The sequence below is a fragment of the Panthera uncia genome (assembly GCF_023721935.1).
Source record: "Panthera uncia isolate 11264 chromosome B3 unlocalized genomic scaffold, Puncia_PCG_1.0 HiC_scaffold_1, whole genome shotgun sequence".
Lineage (NCBI taxonomy): Eukaryota > Metazoa > Chordata > Mammalia > Carnivora > Felidae > Panthera > Panthera uncia.
The window spans coordinates 61,151,239-61,170,838 of NW_026057582.1; the positions used below are offsets into that span (position 1 = coordinate 61,151,239).

The 19,600-nt window shown below is 41.5% G+C and overlaps 2 protein-coding genes across 2 annotated transcripts; both read left to right on the forward strand.

Annotated features, from left to right (window-relative positions):
* Positions 1 to 13,871: 13,871 nt before the first annotated feature.
* Positions 13,872 to 15,578, forward strand: LOC125909566 (heterogeneous nuclear ribonucleoprotein A1-like). Its single transcript, XM_049612885.1, has one exon. The coding sequence runs from the start codon at positions 13,904 to 13,906 to the stop codon at positions 14,576 to 14,578; it is 675 nt and encodes a 224-aa protein (XP_049468842.1). The 5' UTR covers positions 13,872 to 13,903; the 3' UTR covers positions 14,579 to 15,578.
* A 1,520-nt stretch (positions 15,579 to 17,098) lies between these two features.
* LOC125910321 (ferritin light chain-like) lies at positions 17,099 to 19,600 on the forward strand. The gene is given in 2 exon segments (XM_049614100.1): positions 17,099 to 17,154; positions 18,845 to 19,600. Coding segments are annotated over 2 exon segments (762 nt in total). The 3' UTR covers positions 19,551 to 19,600.

A 19,600-nucleotide genomic window follows, 5' to 3' on the forward strand; every position in this document is an offset into this window, starting at 1 on the left:
CTGAGAAGTATCCGGGAGGGCTACCAAAGGAGAGAAGCACACCAAATCTGAAAAGCACTGAATCATCAATATTATAAGTTTATATCTGGGAGAAAACCACCTATGGTTCACATAGTGCAAACAAAGTAAAGCTCAAGTAAATTATTTTGCTTTGGGGGGGGGGGGGTGACATGCTTCCCAACAGGGGGCATGCCACTTTAATGAGTCATATAAAAATTTGGAGAGAGAGGATGAGACAGTTACCCTTAACAAAGGAGCTGGAGTTGGAAAGGGAGTAGAGAAATAGTGCTTTAAAAGAAATTAAAACTGGCCAAACTATCAGGAAGGAGATCACTTATCAAAACCAAGGAAGTTTCAACTTAAGAAAGAAATCATTATTGGCCTGCCTCTCCACCACTCAGTCCCCTCTCAGGCAGATGGATTTCCTATGGCTGTTTGTTTTGAGAATGAGGAATAATGATTCATCAGAAGGGTAGGTATTTATCTTTCTTTCCCAAGGGGGTGAATCCAAACCGATTCTCCATCTTCCCAGGCTTCCTATTGCAATAATGAAATTCCATTACATTGAAAATGATGTAATTCCCCATGGGGTTAGGTGTAATCAGACTTGACCTATATGGATATGGTGGGGATGAGAACTGAAGGATAGGGAAATTAACAGAAAGAAAAGGACAGCAAGTAGATTTGCTTTGCTTGCTTGACTCTGCTTTAATTCAGTTACACAATGTTGGTCACAGATTTGCTTCATTTCTGATGAGAAAAAAAATAATGCAAAATAACAGATAAACTGTCAAACAGCTTCCGAATTTAGTGTTCTCTGAACAGTTATCAGGGTCTGTTCTTCCTCCTTCCAGCTCGACTCCTTCCCCACCCCCTACCAGCACCATTGATCAATTCTCATTATTAGCTCTTAGAAAAGCAGACAATCCCTGGGACAAGGCTGGCTTCAGATCAGAGAGTCAATATTCTCCTGTAACAATCTGCCAAAAAATGCAATTCAGGCACATTTAAAATGTGTCTCCCCAGAGGAAAGCAAGAAACAGAGGCCATTGAGAGGGCCCTCACTATTTAGTTTGATTCAACCACAGCTGCCTCTGACATTTCGAAGCCAGTCAGGGTTATCATCAGAAAACGCAAGTGAGCAAATGCGGAATGACAGCAGACCATAGCACAAAGGCTGCCTGCTTCAGGAAGTTTATCCAGCTCCCACCACCATCCGCCCCTCCTTCTGCGCCCCACCCCCCACCTCTTATGAAGAGCTAAGTCCGTAATATGGACTCACAGACAGTGCCAGAAGGGCAACATGTGAGAGGTGGTAAAAAGGGTACATCAACCATGCAATAGCATCACTTAAAAAAATAATTTATGAGGCACAGGCTGAGTACCAAGTGAAGAATACTTCTCTTGAAGAGCCTTTGGAGTTGCAAGGCACAGGATAAACACTAAATAATTCTCTCTCGGTGTATATGCCTATGTGTTTGTAATTGCCATTTTGTAATGAAAAATTATCAAGCATCACAATTTTATATCATTCAAACATGTATACATACATTTGACAAATAAGATATGTACATAATCAAAAACAGAATGGGAAGGGCGCCTGGATGGCTCAGTTAAGTGACTGACTGACTCTTGATTTCAGCTCAAGTCATGATCTCACAGTTCATGAGATTGAGCCCTATGTCTGGCTCTGTGCTGACAGCACAGAGCCTGCTTGGGATTCTCTCTCTTCCTTTCTCTCTGCCCCTCCCTGGTTCTCACTCAAAGAAGTAAGTAAACATTAAAAACAAAAACAAAAAACAAAAACAAAAAAGCCCAGAATGGGATAGAAATAATCTTGGAGAGGGGCATCTGGGAGGCTCAGTTGTGGGCCACTGAGTTCAGCTCAGGTCATGATCTCACGGTTCGTGGGTTCGAGCCCCATGTCAGGTTCTGTGCTGACAGCTCAGAACCTGGAGCCTGTTTTGGATTCTGTGTCTCCCTCTCTCTCTGCCCCTCCCCTACTCACGCTCTGTCTCTCTCTCTTTTCTCTCTCTCTCTCTCAAAAATAAACATTTAAAAAAATTTTTTAAAAGATTACTTAATGTTTAGTGATAATAGTAATAAAAAAGGACACAAACCATGTGATAAAATTCTAATTTTATTTTTTAAATGTATATAAAAAAAGACTATGGAACGTTAACTACATTTCTGGATTCTTGGATCCAGTATAAATTTTCCTATTGTTTCAATTTTTTGATCATTGATAGATTTTTTTCTTCCTTTTCTTCTTCCCCAACATCAAAACATTGACCATGGGTCTTAATGAATATGCAATTATTCTATAATCAAAAATATTTTTTAAAATATGCATCACTTTTCTTATCTATACTCTTATTACAAGATAAAGTTTATGGTTCTCTTGAGAGCTAGCATCAGAATATTTTAAAATACAAACTTTCTTTGCAAAGTATTTGAAGTATAAGATGGGGCCCCAAAGTATTAGAAAAAGAGGTAAAAATTCCTTGCATTAGTTTGAGTGAAGAATTCATTGTTATGGTGAGAACAATGGTTAAAGTAAGGGGGTAAGAAGTAAAGAACTATTAAGTAGAAAACGGAATACATAAATACAAAGCTATTTATATTATCAGTAACTTTTAATCCCACATGGGCACTTGTGCACATGACAAAAAAAGGGATTGGGAGAAACAATATCTTTTCCATGGATTATGTTTTCTTCATGATTTGTCATATTTTTCAAATTATCTACAGTAAACATGTATTAATTTTAAAATCAGAAAAAAAGGGTTATTGTATAAACCAGAGGAGTTCAGACAGATTAAGAAACAGAGAAGGGGCGTTCCAAGCATATGGAATGCATTGAGCAAAGTTATGGGGTAACATGGCTTGAACACAGCAGAATGGGCTAGAACATAGTCTGGGTGCCATAATGGCAAGTCTGATTGATACCAAGAGTTCTTGTGAGAGATTGGTGGGAGAGAAACTTAGAAAGGTAAGTTAGGACCTGATGAAGGCCTTGAATATCAGTTTAACCCCCTAGCACCTGGCTTCTGAGACTGGAATAGAATGGAGGAAAGTATATACCATGCTGCTCTAGACAAGTTTGCTTCTGAGACAAAGTGCCAGCAGAACTGCCAACCCAAGCCAAAATAACGAAATATCAGAAAACCCCATGGAAGTCATAGAGGGTCACAGACATGAGTCAGGTGCCAGACTGCTAAAGCATTGGGGAAATTGGACTGATAAAGCTAGGGGATTATTATGGGGCAGCCAGGCAAGGCTGAGTCTATAGCCAGGTTATAATAAATCTTACATTAATGCCACAGAGTCCTCTAAAGCAAGAATTATTTCTTAAGTTTATTTATTTATTTTTAGATAGAGAGAGTATGAGTGGGGGAAGGGCAGAGAGGGAGAGAGGAAGAGTCGCAAGCAGGCTCCACAAGGTCAGTGTGCAGAGCCTGATGCAGGGCTTGAACCCAGGAACTGTAAGATCATGACCTGAGCCGAAATCAAGAGTTGGATGCCCAACGAAACGAGCCATCCAGGCACCCCTAAAGCAAGAATTCTTAATCAGAACATCAAAATTACTTGTGAAGTTTTGGGGTTTTTTTTTTCTTCCAAGATTTTATTTAAATTCAAGTTAGTTAACATATAGGGTAGTATTGGTTTCAGGAGTAGAATGTAGTGATTCATCACTTACGTGTAACACCTAGTGCTCATCATAACAGGTGTCCTCCTTAATAGCCATCACCCATCTGGCCCATCCCCCCACCCACCTCCCCTCCCACAACTTTCTTAGTTTGTTTGCTATAGTTAAAAGTCTCTTATGGTTTGCTGATTTGGTGTGTGTGTGTGTGTGTGTGTGTGTGTGTGCGCGCGCGTGCGCGTGTGTTTAACATACAAACACATGTCCTGTACTGTCCCCTCTGGCTAATACACTTACTCTCTGGATCTGCCCTAATACAAAACCCTCAGTTGATACCACCCAGAAGTTGTTCCTTCTGGGAAGGCATACTTAAAGAAATGATTATAGGAGCCTACTGAGATCGAGCTCTTAGGGTTTATTGTCTCCTAACCCAAGAAGTTCAGATGACTGATCCCTACAAAAACCTTCACAGTCCTAACGTGGCATCCCTCTTCCCAAATTATTAAGGATGTTCCTTGGGTTCATTCCACATTTTATCACTGTGATCATCCTCCTGCTAAATCTGTTTAAGGAAGGCTATTTTTCATTCCGTTTCTGGGTGGATAAATCCAAGTTATTCAGCAAATTAAAGAGACTTCCCTGCTACAATGCTAAATTTCTCCAACCCCACGATGCCCATTCCTGGAAGAGGCCAACACTTCCAACCTCAGTCAGGGCTATTTTTTAGCAAATGAACCTGAGGTCAGTGCTTTCCAAGCCTCCCTGAAGGCAAGAATCTCAGATTCCTGGGCCCAAATCTAAATCAATAATTACAATTTCCAGGAAAGATATCTGGTAATCCACTCTAGACAAACACTCTTACAGTTGAAAGATACTTCTGTAAATGCATCCTTTTATCTAACCCCTAAGCCCAGCTCATTTGGGTGAAAGAGCTCTATAGTGATGGCTATCTTTTGTACTACCCGGGAGAGTCTAGGAGCCATCACACCTGAGAAATCTTCACTGGCTGTGGGCTTCCTGCAAGTTGAGTCAAAACAGACACAGTTGGCTCTGTTCCCCTGGTTACCTTGTCTGATGAAATCTCGAACCTTTTTCTGAAGGAAGCAGTCAGGCAAGTGGGTCCTCCCCCACAAACGGATTAGAAAACAAAGTATCAGAGATCCCAAGCACGTGTATCACTTCATTCCACAGATTTTGCAGATATGTGGCCACATCTGGTTCTGTGACAATATGACTCTATAGGCCACTAAGGCATCCTATAGCAGCAACATTTTTTTTATGCCTTTGCCATTAAAGTTCCAACTCTAGTCTGGACTGGGGTTATGGAGGCATATTTGGCTCACTAGTTCTCCTAGTAACCCTCTGTATTCTACAACATTCCACCCATTTCAGGGTCTATACACGTGTGCCCAGATGAAATATAGACAGACAGGACTGAGTAGACCCCTGAGGGTAATGTCTAGGACACCTCTTGCCTACTTTATGCATCTTCCTAATCCTTTGGCAGGCTTCCCTTAAAAAACTTGGAGAAATCCAGAGTCTACCCCAATTCACAGCGAACACTAAAAATAGAGAACAGAAGTGAGACCCCTGGAAGCAAAGACCAAACATACAAACACGCTACAAGTAGGACCCAGCATCCATTACATACAATCCTGTTCGCATGGATCACATTCTTCTCAACCTGCTCCAAGTTTGATTCGACCAGTAAATAGCCTAATTGCTTTAGCATAAGATGATTTAACCACCTTAACAGCTTTGACACCTCCCACTCTTTCAGCCTCCTAAGTCACAACTCATCTTCCTGGTTCAGTACATCTAGACCAACCACACAGAAATAGACCTCTGCCCTACTGCAGAACCTTTCTCTTGGAAGTTGATTTTAGGAATAAACCGAGTGCACAGGGTTCAGGACATCCAGAAGTTTCCATGTCTGACAAGAGGACCTAAAGAAAGTCTTGGAAGATTTTGAGAAACAGAGTGGTACAATGAAATTGTACTTTAAGAAAGCTAATCTGGCATCTGCAGGGTAAATTTGAAAGAGGTTGCTGAAATCATGGGAAGGTTATTGTAACAGTCAAATATGAGCATCTAAAAGTCTAAAATTTGTAATATGGTGACATAAAGGAATATGCATATATTAGAGGCACTGGAAAAGAAAAATTAACAAATTCAGTGAGTAAAAGTTTTTCCCAGAAAAAAAAAAAAGAAGGCCTAAGAGAGACTGTCAATGGAACTGACATGACCTGAAACAGAGATAGGGCATAAGAAAACTGGATATTGGAGAAAGCTGGTATTTCTAAGGGGTGAGCAATTTTAAGGATTATTTACTACCTATATAGAAAACACCAAGCTCCATAAACCAATAGGGAAATAAAACTTCATTTCCTTTGTATGTATGTGAATATGCTTACTGTTTTCTAAATTCAAGAACAGCTTAGCCAAAAAAAAAAAAAAATCTGAACAGATAATTCACAGAGGAAGAAATCCAAATGGCCAATAAGTACTTGAAAAGATGTTCAATAGTGGAACTTTAGCTGATAATGATTGATTTCTAAAAATAGAATGTAGACAAAAATCAAGGATAGTATAACCAATTACCCTTGAAAACCTCTTTAACCTCCCATCAGGTTCCTGATTTGGAGGATGGAACACTACATGTGTGCATGGATTGTGTTGGGGGAGTCCCCAAGACCACCCTCGGTTTCAGTGATTCCCTAGGACTCACAGAACTCAGAAAAACTGATGGTTTTAATTACAGCAAAGGAAAATATTCATAAAGCAGCACTGAACTGTCCTCTCTCAACAAAGGTACACAGACAGTGCTTAATTCTCCCAGCAACACTGTGTGACAACACGTACAAAGGATGGTCAAGCAGGGAAACTCACCGGAGCCTTGGTGCCCAAGGTTTTGATAAGAAGTCAATCACATAGGCATTGAGCAGCTGCCTAACTGACCTCAGCTAGTCAATCTCTACACCCCATAAGATTTAAGTAATACCATGTGGCTCAGGGCCCCAGCTGAATCAAAACAAGTGTTCACCATAAATCACATTGTTAACATAAGCTATCTGGCTGGCATGGTCTGTGTTCACCATACACAGATACCATTATCAACCAGGATATTTCAAGGGCTTACAGGCTGTCTCCCAGGAGCTTGTCCAAAGCTAGTCCTAAAGACCGTTAGAATACACAGGAATACACCTATGCCTGCTGAGTTAACCCTTTACTGCTCATGCACATAAAAATGTGGCCTATAAATTAGATTATCCATGTAAAACCTAACCATATACCACTGTTTAAAAGACTAGAATCATAATTCCTCTTACAGAAATACACACAAGCAAATAATAGATATGAATAAAGATCTACATTCAAGGATGACAATAAAAGAGCAAAATTTTGAAAACAAACTAAATGTCTGAGACTAGAAAGATGGTCAAATAAATCATGGTACATTCATATCTTGGACTACTATATATCCATTAAAATCCAGATATTTTTAAGTAAATAAAACATGTTATAAAATATAATCAATCCTCATGATTCATGGACTCTGTATTTGTGAATTCACCTATTCTCTAAAATTTGTAAACCAAAAATATCTCTGTGCTTTTGTGGTCATTTCTGAACTTTCACAAAGTGGCAAAAAATTTGAGTCTCCTGACAAGTACATTGCCAGCTGAGGTTGAGCAAGGCAACACTCTGCCTTCTTTATTTTTTTTTTAATTTTTACCTAATTTTTATTTTAGAGAGTGAGAGAGAACACGTGCGTGAACAGGGGAGAGGGGCAGAGGGAGAGAGAAAGAGAATCTCAAGTAGGCTCTACACTCAGTGTAGGAACCCAGTGGGGCACTTGATTCCACAACTGAAAGATCATGACCTGAGCCTAAATCAAGAGTCTGACACTTAACTGACTGAGCCATCCAGGGGCCTCCACTCTGCTTTCTTGTTTCAGCTCTCAGACTATAAACATGTATTCTTTTCATGGTGTATTTACTGCTGTGTATTTCACATTTCTGTGCTTTTTGTTGGTGGTTTCACTGTTTAAATGCACCCAAACACAGTGCTGAAGTGTTGTCTAATGTTTCAATGTGCAAGAAGGTTGTGACATGCCTTCTGGAGAAAATACATGTGTTAAATAAGGTTCATTTGGGCATGAGTTTTAGTGCTGTTGGCTAGGAGTTCAATAGAAACAAATTAACAGTACCTATTAAATAAATGGTCTTCAAACTAAAACACACATATAACAAAGTTACGAACTGGATCAGTTGATGAAAATGTGGCCAGAGGCTCTGAACCTAACTAACCCTGTACTTTTTCCTGGTTCAGTACTCAGTTCAGCGTTCACAAATTCATTGTTCGCGGTGACTTTATAGAACATAATTTCCTCAAAAAATGAAAACTGTATGAGCATATACAACATGGAGGGATATATATCAAGATAGATATTAATAAAAAGAATTTTTAAAAAGAAGAGTGTGGTTGAGGGGTGCCTGGGTGGCTCAGTTGGTTAAGCATCTGGCTTCAGTTCAGGTCATGATCTCGCAGTCCGTAGGTTCAAGTCCCACATCAGGCTCTGTGCTGACGGCTCAGAGCCAGGAGCCTGCTTTGGATTCTGTGTCTCCCTCTCTCTCTGCCCCTCCCCCACTCTCACTCTGTCTGTCTGTCTGTCTGTCTCTCTCTCTCTCTCTCTCTCTCTCTCAAAAATAAACATTAAAAAAAGAAGAATGTGTTTGATTTTAATTTTGTTTATATTTTGCTATATTTGCCAGATTTTCTATCAGCAACATGCGTGTTATATATATACATATAAAATTGAGGGGAAAATTAGTTATATAATAAATAAATGTAAGACCTTTAGAAACAGATTATGCCAATTAAAGATCTTAGTAACATTCAGAAAGCCAGAAAGGGTGGGCACCAAATGTTTCTAGAGGTACCAGCAGCACAAGTAACCAAGTAAAACCACCTAGGTGAGTACATGGGCTCTCCCTTTGGAATGGGGGCTGGCGGCTGGGACAGAAAGGTGACTGAATAATATCGTGCTTACTCATAAAAACAAAACAGAACAAAACTTCATTCTATTCATTGTCAAAGGCACAGAGGGAAAATTCTTGTTGGCTTCCCCTTTCAGTCCATCTCCAAATAAAGCTTATTTATGAGCTGGGAGCTGAAAAGGGCTGAGAATCCCTGATTTGTTCCCACACTGATGCGTGGTGGTAGAGATAATGAAGCTGCTAGGAGCTTTGTATAACCCATCCCACATCACACAGTGGTCAGGTTTGGGCTTTAAGTGAATGTGTCATTTGAAAATCAATGCTAAAACCATGGAAAAACGCACTGTGGCATTGTGACTGTCTCACCCCCAGGGTCTCTCTGGGGATCTGTGTGTTGTCAACACATCACCCTCACATTACTCACAGGCAGTAGCAGCTGTGGCAGCATTTTTTCATCCTTGGTTTGTTTCAACTCCCCGGAGAACATATAGAACACACCTCCCATTTATGCCAGCTCCTCCTTTGCAAAGGATCCCACAAGGCTTCATTAATTTCTAAAGCTAGCCCCAGAGGTCATTGTTGCTACTTTGGGGCAAAGCCCTCCCTGATAGGGGACAGGAACCCAGAATAGCCATTTGAATTAAGAAACAAAAAAGCATTCCTACTATGGGGGAGCTCAGCAAAACTGCATAGGACCAGTTAACCTGGGATTTAGTCAGACATTCTCACCTTGACAAAGAAATAATGGCTGCCATTGGCTTTGAGGTGAGGACCTCACTCTGGGAGTCCAAAAAGCATTTAGAACAGGTAGATTCCAAAGAATAAAGTATAAGTCAAAGGGAAATCCTTGGTTGACACAAAAATTTGACACATCTTGAAAGAAATACCAATGCAATGGATTTCCTTATCTAATGTACTCAAAATTCCAAAGGAATTAATTTTCCTCTGATACAGTGCAGCTGGATATTAGCAAGAACTACATGAAAAAATGAAGGTCAAATGCATCAAGCAGGGAGAACACAAAGCAATTAATGTGAGAGGAAAAAGAGGACGGTAACTCTAAAGGAAACGGAAATAGGATATTCAAATCCTTCTGATGATCACAGACCAAGCCCTCTCTCTTCAGCAGGAAAAGGTTACATTAACCAAATGGCCTGGAAGTTCTTAACATAGATGAGAGACAGACAAAGAGAATGTTTCCTGGGCAGAGAAGGAAAAAGATTTGCTCAAAATGAGAAAGCAAACACTCTTTCAAAAACCTTTCCTATTAACTACCTAAAAATCACCTCAATAAACTGTGGGCAAAGATCATGAACAGGCAAGTCAACACACACACACACACACACACACACACACACAAAATCATTCATAAACATTATAAGATGCTCAATTTCCCTTATAATTAATCAAACTAAAACAATAAGGTGATTATTTCTACCTATCAGATTGGAAAATATTTACAGATTGATGATATTCAGTGTTGGCAAGAGGGTAGGAAAGTGTGATGGGGAAATACTCTTGCTGGAATTGTTAATTAGTAGCACTCTTTGGGAGGAAAATATAGAATTTTTTTTTTTTTTGAGAAAGAGACAGAGGGCAACCTGGGGAGGAGCAGAGCGAGAGAGAGACACAAAATCCTTAGCAGGCTCCAGGCTCTGAGCTGTCAGCAAAGAGCCTGGCAGGTCCCAAACCCATGAACCGTGAGATCTGACCTGAGCCAAAGTCAGACGCTTAACTGACTGAGTCATCCAGGTGCCCCTGATTACATTTTTAATGTTTACCTCCTTTGACTCAACATTTCTGTGTCTAATAATGTGTATCATAGAAGTATGCAAGCATTCAAGGGTGTTCAGTATAGCACTGCTTATAATATTTTAAAATTCTAGAATAACCCAATTATCCATTGAGATTGGTAAATAACTATGGTACTTATAATGGAATACTATAAAGCTATTTAAAAAATGAGACATATCTTTACATGGTAGTATTCATTAAGAAAACAAGTTGCAAACAGTATGAATAGGTAGAAGGTTTCTTTATGGAATGATGAAAGGTGCAGTTAAATAGTGGTGATGGTTGCACAACACTGTGAATGTACTAAAAGACAGTTTTATCATCAGAGACAGAGAAATTTGGGGCCAAGAAGGATGTATAAACAAACCTTGTTGAACTAATCCTGATCTTCCTAGTTACCATTTCACCATTTACTACCCCTAGCCCAAATTTCTCTGTCTTATCAATTCTTCACAAATTTATTTTTTCCTTGTCTAAGAGGTATAAAAGCTTCCTGCTCTGGTCACTTTTTTGGGTCTTGATTCTCTTGTGAAGGCTCCCATCTACATGTAAAAATTTAATAAAATCTGCATGCTTTTCTCCTATTAATCTGTCCTTATTGGTTTAATTTTCAGATGCAGCCACGGGCCCTAAGAAGGTTGAGGAAAAATTTTTTCCTTCTCTATAGAACTGTATTATTTCAGAACTGTGAGTTTGTAAAGACTGTTTTTCTTGCATTTCCTAATTCAATAAAGAAAAAGAACATGCACAAACCCTTTTTCATGATAGATGCTGCAATCTAACCTTCAGTAGGACTGAAATGTAAACACTCATTTATCTAGAAGGAATTGGGTACTAAAGTCTATATACCCTGAATTATGCTTCTGTTTCCAAACCAAAGCATCTGTGACCTTCAGACAATAAAAGGAAATGTAAGATTCAGGGTCAGAGGATTGGAATTCTGGTTTCAGTCCAACCAGTGATTTGTTGTGTGAATAAAGGAGAACCCTTTAACCTCTCTAGGCCTCCATTTCCTCAACTCTAAAAATGGAAGATGGCACTAAGTGTGGTAAATTTATGTGATCATATGAGAAATCAAGAAGCCAAAAACAAATACTACATTCAGAAAATTCCATTTAGGGAAATGCCTATTATTTTATATAATCTTAAGAGAGTTGGGTAAGGCAACTAAATTCAGAGCTATGGCCAAAGTACACATTTGTGAGGATGGTCAACAGGCTGTATGCTTACGTGACATTTTAAAAACCTGGAAATGAGGCCTATGAGAGAATTTCTATGAATGCCATGAAGTCCTTCTCTAAAGAAATATTTGAGCATTCTAAGAAGATGAGAAGTTTACTCAACTAAGCTAATGTCTCTTCTGGCTTTAAAGATATGTGATTTTGCAGACAATAGAAAAAAATTGTATTCCTTGCTGCCCCCTTGTGAGATGTAGGGAAAATATCCCTTGGTTTATAAATTCATTTTTTAATTCAGCAAACATTTATTATTGTTTATAGTGTGCCAGGCACTCTACTAGTGATGAGAACATACAAATAATTAAGGCACAAGGCCTACTCTAAAGGAACTCACAGATTAACAAAGGCTAGCAACAGCCAAACATTTACAATGCAGTGTGATAATGACAGGTTCAAGGACTTACTGAACCACCTAAATCAGCCAGTTTGGTTTGGGGAGGTAGGGTGGAATACTCCAGAAAGTCACCCCAAGAAGGAATGGGAGAGGTTAGCTGTTTCCAAAAGACATTTAGGTAGTGGGGTTAATGAGATTCCCTGATACGGTGATAACAGAGATGTGGTGATAGGGATCAAAGAAATAGAGTCTAGAAGAACAACAAAGACTACGTCTGTACAGCCAAACCTGGACTGAATACCACACGGAAATAAAAGAAACTTGGGGGACCTGGGTGGCTCAGTCGGTTAAGCATCTGACTCGATTTCAGCTCAGGTCATGATCTTATGGTTTGTGGGATGGAGCCCCACATCTGGCTCTGCAGATGACAGTACAGAGCCTGCTTAGGATTCTCTCTCTCCCACTCTCTCTGCCCCTCCCCCACTCATGCCCACACTCTCTCTTTCTCTCTCTCAAAATAAATAAACATTAAAAAAAGAAAGAAAGAAAGAAAGATGGGGCGCCTGGGTGGTTCAGTCGGTTGGGTTGAGCGTATGACTTCAGCTCAGGTCACGATCTCACAGCTCATGAGTTAGAGCCCCATGTCAGACTCTGTGCTGACAGCTCAGAGCCTGGAGCCTGCTCCCGATTCTCTGTCTCCCTCTATATCTGCCGCTAACCCATTCTGTCTCGGTCTCTCTCAAAAATAAATAAACATTAAAAAAAAAAAAAAAGAAAGAAAAGAGATTTGAAAATGGTCAGTCTTTTCAGTTCTTCCAACATAGTCTCTGGGAGTTATTTCCTATCAGTATCTTGGCCATATTTCATATTTAATTTCTCTTCTAATCTCAGCTATTATCATTTAGTACTTTTTTTGTTTTTTTAAGAGAGAGTGTGTGTGCAAGCCAGTGAAAGGGGCAGAGGGAGAGAGAGAAAGAATCTTAAGCAAGCTCCATGCTCAGCACAGAGGCCGACAAGGGGTTTGATCCCACAACCCTGGGATCATGACCTGAGCCAAAATCAAGGATCGGACAATCGAGCAACTGAGCGGCTCAGGCACCCCTTAATGTGGGACCCAAGGAATTTAACAAAAATCCCCTACCCCTGGACAAGCAGAGCAAGACTAACTCCATTTTGTGCTACACCCACCATATCATGTATAACCCCCACATGACCTACTTATTGCTTAAGACACTCCCCCACCCTAGTCAAGCTGCTGAGCACACCTTACTGGAAACCGGCTCATAAAGGAATGTGGAACCCCTAACCGCCAAAGAATGTAAACCCCGCCTTTTGCCCGCCAAACTTGCGCACCAATTCTGACCAGAGTGATAGGCTAGTTGAAACAGTTACTATAGGGTAAGTTGTAATTCAATTGGCCACCTGCATGTGGACTGACATGACTATGCAACTTTCTGTGTGTGTTACCATCTCATTGGCCACTGGCCCCTATAAAACTGCTACACCTCTTAACCTAGGGGTCCAAGTCCCTGCTCCGCCGTGTCGGGTGTACTTGGGCCCAAGCTCCAGCTTGCAAATAAACCCTCGTGTGTTTGCATCAGTATCGGCTCCTTGGTGGTCTCTCGCATTCGAAATCGGGGGCATTACACTTATTTAGTACTTTTAAGGATTTTATTAGGGCATAGTTACTATTTTACTTTGGTAACTATAGACAAAGACCAGGTAATATTCAAACCATAATAACTCAAACACCAGTGTCATCAAGAATTTTTAACAATAAATAAAAGCATTGGTGGTGTCAGGAAACAAGTTTAAAAAAAAATCAATTTCGCTTTCTGCCCATGGATGCCGCCGAGTAAGCATCGTGAAAATCTCCCCTCCCACCACCGTCATGTCTAAGTCAGAGTCTCCCAAAGAGCCTGAACAGCTGCGGAAGCTTTTCATTGGAGGTTTGAGCTTTGAAACAACCGATGAGAGTCTGAGGAGCCATTTTGAGCAATGGGGAACGCTTACGGACTGTGTGGTTATGAGAGATCCAAACACCAAGCGCTCCAGAGGCTTTGGGTTTGTCACCTATGCCACTGTGGAAGAGGTGGATGCAGCCATGAATGCAAGGCCACACAAGGTGGATGGAAGAGTTGTGGAACCAAAGAGGGCTGTCTCGAGAGAAGATTCTCAAAGACCTGGTGCCCACTTAACTGTGAAAAAGATTTTTGTCGGTGGCATTAAAGAAGACACTGAAGAACATCATCTAAGAGATTATTTTGAACAGTATGGGAAAACTGAAGTGATTGAAATCATGACTGACCGAGGCAGTGGCAAAAAGAGAGGCTTTGCTTTTGTGACCTTTGACAACCATGACTCTGTAGACAAGATTGTCATTCAAAAATACCATACTGTGAACGGCCACAACTGTGAAGTAAGGAAAGCTTTATCTAAGCAAGAGATGGCTAGTGCTTCCTCCAGCCAAAGAGGTCGAAGTGGTTCTGGGAACTTCGGTGGTGGTCGTGGAGGTGGTTTTGGTGGGAATGACAACCTTGGCCATGGAGGAAACTTCAGTGGGTGAGGTGGCTTTGGCGGCAGTCGAGGTGGTGGTGGATATGGTGGCAGTGGGGATGGCTCTAATGGATTTGGTAACGATGGAAGCAACTTTGGAGGTGGTGGAAGCTACAATGATTTTGGCAATTACAACAATCAATCTTCAAATTTTGGACCCATGAAAGGAGGAAATTTTGGAGGCAGAAGCTCTGACCCCTATGGTGGTGGAGGCCAATACTTTGCCAAACCACGAAACCAAGGTGGCTATGGCGGTTCCAGCAGCAGCAGTAGCTATGGCAGTGGCAGAAGGTTTTAATTACTGCCAGGAAACAAAGCTTAGCAGGAGAGGAGAGCCAGAGGAGTGACAGGGAAGCTACAGGTTACAACAGATTTGTGAACTCAGCCAAGCACAGTGGTGGCAGGGCCTAGCTGCTACAAAGAAGACATGTTTTAGACAATACTCATGTGTATGGACAAAAAACTTGAGGACTGTATTTGTGACTAATTGTATAACAGGTTATTTTAGTTTCTGTTCTGTGGAAAGTGTAAAGCATTCCAACAAAGGGTTTTAATGTAGAGGTTTTTTTTGCACCCATGCTGTTGATTGCTAAATGTAATAGTCTGATCATGACGCTGAATAAATGTGTCTTTTTTTAAATGTGCTGTGTAAAGTTAGTCTACTCTGAAGCCATCTTGGTAAGCTACCCCAACAGTGTGAAGTTAGAATTCCATCAGGGTGATGCCAGGTTCCATTTGAAGTTTATTTGCAACCTGCTTGGGCACAGAAGCCGTTGTCTCCACAAACATTGGTGTGGTTGAACTGACAGTTAATGTGTTGTGACCTGGAGTTCACCGTTAAAAGGGTCACCCAAGCAAAGTCCTGGAGTTTATTTGGTTATTAATATGATTGTTGGCACATCCTATGCAATATATCTAAATTGAATTATGGTATCAGATAAAATTATAGATGGGATTAAAGCTTGTGTATCATCCATTATCATGTGTAATCAATAAACGATTTAATATTCTCTTGAAAAATAAAAAAATTAAAAAATTTAAAAAAATTAAAAAAATCAATTTCTCACAGTTATAATCTCCAGGACTATCTAGAAGACCTAGCAGATGATTGGTTGGTTGAAATAATGAATTTGCATGAATGACTAGAGAGTGAATGAATTTGAATCAGTGAATGGTTCTGATATCAGCCTGTGAGGAGAGGGTAAAATATGGGTTACTAGAAAAGAAGGAGATGAGTATTTGAGAAAGGGAGAGCCTCGTATAAGCTAAGGCCATTTATCAAAAGAAACATGAAACCGGTACATGGATTAATTATTAATTAGTGCTGAGTAATTTAGGGGGCTATTTGAGGGCACAGGTATCCAAATATAGACAGAATCTGACTTGGGTCTTTTCTCTGAGCCTCAAGGGATTATTTACTGTACATCTATTCTTTGGAATATGAAGAGACTGAGGTGGGGCTTAGGACCCAGAAGACCTCCCTCTTCCACTTCCTCCCAAAATGTTGGCCTGTGTTACTCACAGGCTTCAACCACTTCTTTTCAAGACCTAGACACAAATCTGGTTCAATAAAAACTATTAGCAGAAGAGAGAACATTCAAGAGTTGTAATTACCTAAATGTCCCACCATTAACCATTTGAATGACTAAATCCTCTACATTGATTGTTTTAATGAATGAAAATTAAAACCAAATAACCTCTAGGCTCATTTGATGCTACAGTGACAAAACTGAACCTCTAGGCATTATATTGCAAGGCCCTGAATTGAGCCAGGGGAAGCCAAATAGATACAGTACAAGGAGAATGAGATGGTGAGTGGAAAGGTACTGGTGCACACTGGAGTAGAAAGAAGGTGATGGGGGTGTCTGGGTGACTCAGTCAGTTAAGCGTCTGACTTTGGCTCAGGTCATGATCTCACGGTTTGTGAGTTCAAGCCCCGTGTCGGGCTCTGTACTGACCGCTCAGAGCCTGGAGCCTGCTTCGGATTCTGTCTCCCTTTCTCTATCCCTCCCCGACCAGTGCTCCGTCTCTCTGTCTCTAAACAATAAATACACGTAAAAAACAAAAAAAAATTTTTTTAATTAAAAAAAAAAAAAGAAAGAAGGTGATGGCTGCCCTAGCAAACACATTTCATTAGTTATCCATTGATGGGAGAGCCCTCAGTACCACTCCCTAGTTAGGAAAATTCTTCCAGGAAAACACTTTCAGTCAGAAAAATGCCTTTGTAACAAATAGTGGTGTGGTTAGAGCAATTGCTTCCTGCTATTGCCTACCACCAGCCGCCACGCAGCTCAGCCCCTGGCTTCTGCCCTCTGAAGCAATGGCTTCCCTCATTGTCAAATCACTTTACCCAGTTCCAGAAGGCCTGCTAGGAAGATTATGTGTTGTCAGCAAAGACACGAGAGAGGATTTTTAACTTTTTAAATCTAAAGAATTTTGCAAGGCTGAATTTCCAGCCCAAACAATATTATAATGGAAAGAGATTAAACAGATTTTGTGGAGACCGCCTTCAGGCAAACAAGCTTGAGCAATGGAATGTGGAAAAGGCCACAGTGACCACCTGGTTGATACAGACAGGCCCATCAGGTGACCCACCTCAAAATGTCCTTAGGCCCTAACTGACCAATGGGCTCCTTACGACCAGGCACAGTTACCAAAAAAGGTAAGATTCTATACGTTGCCAAACCTCCTCTTTTTCCCCCTTTAAAAGCAGCCCCCACCCACTGCGTCTTTGCAGACAGCCACTCTTCTGCTCTCGTGCCCACCACTCCCTTGTGGTGTATTCAATACATTTTTGTCTCCTTTGTTCTGCCTCAGGTGAATTCTTTCATCTCCCACACCATTGGCTTCCACCTGATCTGATTGTTGCCCCACATTTGGTGGCTCCCCTCCTATGAAGAGATACCCCATTTAGACACCACAGATTTGGTTTGCCATATTCATAATAGAGGAAGCCATCATCTTGAATAAGTTATAGGAAGAAACTGTCATACTCATCATTATACCCTGGTGCAGCACGGGTTCACAAAAATAATCTTTTGAACCGAACTCAACACAAAGTAATTTAAACTAAAACCCAGGACAGACCTAACAATATGAATGTACAAATCATGCACTAGTGGATCTTTCCAAAGCACTGTATTTGTTGAAATTTTGAAATACATACAATGGCAAGTGAGCAGTCTCCATGATTGGTTGCTCTGTGGCATATGTAAAGACTGTTCTAAGCTTTTCTTCTGCAGGACAAGCATTTCTAAGTTGAAGTCAGAGCCAGAAAGTTTGAGCAGTTCAGCACTTTTTATAACCAATCAGTGAATCAACATTTATAAAGCACTTATTGCGTGCAACGCACTTGTTCTAAGGCGCTGGGATTATAATGGAGAGTCACTGGGGTTGAAAAGGGACTTTAGTCACCTCCATTTTGACCTTGGTCTGTACTTCCTAACTGATTTAAATTCTCCTTTGTTTATCTCTTAACTCAGACAAAAGACCCAGGAGGCAAAGCATCCTCTGACAGGAACATAATTACCCTTCAAGCAATAACAACTGCCCTGAGCCAGCAAGACCCTGCTTGATTGACCCCAAAATAATGACCTTTACTGCCCATCTGCATGTACCCACTGACCTCATGTTTTCCTTATATAAAGGTAAAAGTATTTTCAGCACTGTGAAGACAGTCTTTGAGAGGCTTAGTCCCCTGTCTTCTGACTGGTGACGTCACTGAAATAAATTTCCTGTCTTATTTCACTACTGCTCCTCTTCCTGCCTTGGGATTTGTCAGTGGCCAGTAGTGGCTCCTGGTCCGCTTGGGACCCCCAGAGCCTGGTGCTCTTGCACCCCTGTGCCCCAGTTACAGGATCCCTTAAAAGTACAGGAAGCCTCTTCCCCAATGAAATACAAATTACCCCCAAATCTTCTATTTGCTTGAAATTTTTATTAAGACCCTCATAATCAAATAAAACTTGATACCAAGTACATGGGTTGATTATTAATTAGCGCTGACTGATTTAGTGGGCTACTTGAGGGCATAAGTATCCAAATATTGACAGAAAGCAACTATTTTAAAATAGTGTGGGGCACCTGGGTGGCTCACTTGGTTGAGCAGCGACTTCGGCTCAGGTCATGATCTCACAGTTCGTGAGTTCGAGCCCCACATGGGGGGCTCGGTGCTGACAGCTCGGAGCCTGGGGCCGACTTCAGATTCTGTGTCTCCCGCTCTCTCTGCCCCTCCCCTGCTCTCTCTCAAAAATAAGTAAACATTGAGTGCACCCCGCAGTCCTTCGGATCTGTCTCTTGCTTCAACAGTGTTTGGACGGAACAGACCCAGGGACGCCCATTCTACCGGCCTCCGACCACCCTCAACCTTTTTTCCAGTCGCAACCTTCGGAGCCATCTTCTTGCCACCCTCTGCCTCCGGGACCAGCCAACACGCGACTTTGAATTTAGCTCCTCATTACCAATCAACCCCGAGCGCCCAAATTCATCAGAAGTACTCCACAGAGGTGGAAGCCGCCGTCAACATGCACCTGCGGGCCTCCTACACCTACCTCTCAAGGGGCTTCTATTCCGACCTGGACGACGTGGCCCTGGAGGGCGTGGGCCATTTCTCCCGCGGGGTGGCTGAGAAGAAGCAGGAGGGCGCCGAGCGTCTCTTGAAGATGCAAAACCAGTGCAGGGGCCATGGCCTCTTCCGGGAAGTGTAGACGCCGTCCCACGATGAGTGGGGTAAATCCTTGGACGCCAAGGAAGCCGCCCTGCTTCTGGAGAAGAACTTGAAGCAGGCCCTTCTGGATCTGCATGCCCCGGGCTCTGCCCGCGCAAATCCCCATCTCTGTGACTTCCTGGAGGATCACGTTCTAGATGAGGAAGTGAAACTCATTAAGAAGATGGGCGACCACCTAACTAATCTCTGCAGGCCGTCCGGTCCCCAGGCTGGGCCAGGCGAGTATCTCTTCCAAAGGCTCACCCTCAAGCACGGCTAGAAGTCTCTGGAGCCCAGCAGCCTTCGAGAGGGTCCTCTGACATCCACCAG

Excerpts from the sequence above, each read along its gene's own strand:
- LOC125909566 (XM_049612885.1), top strand. The coding sequence starts at position 13,904 with ATGTCTAAGTCAGAGTCTCCCAAAGAGCCTGAACAGCTGCGGAAGCTT.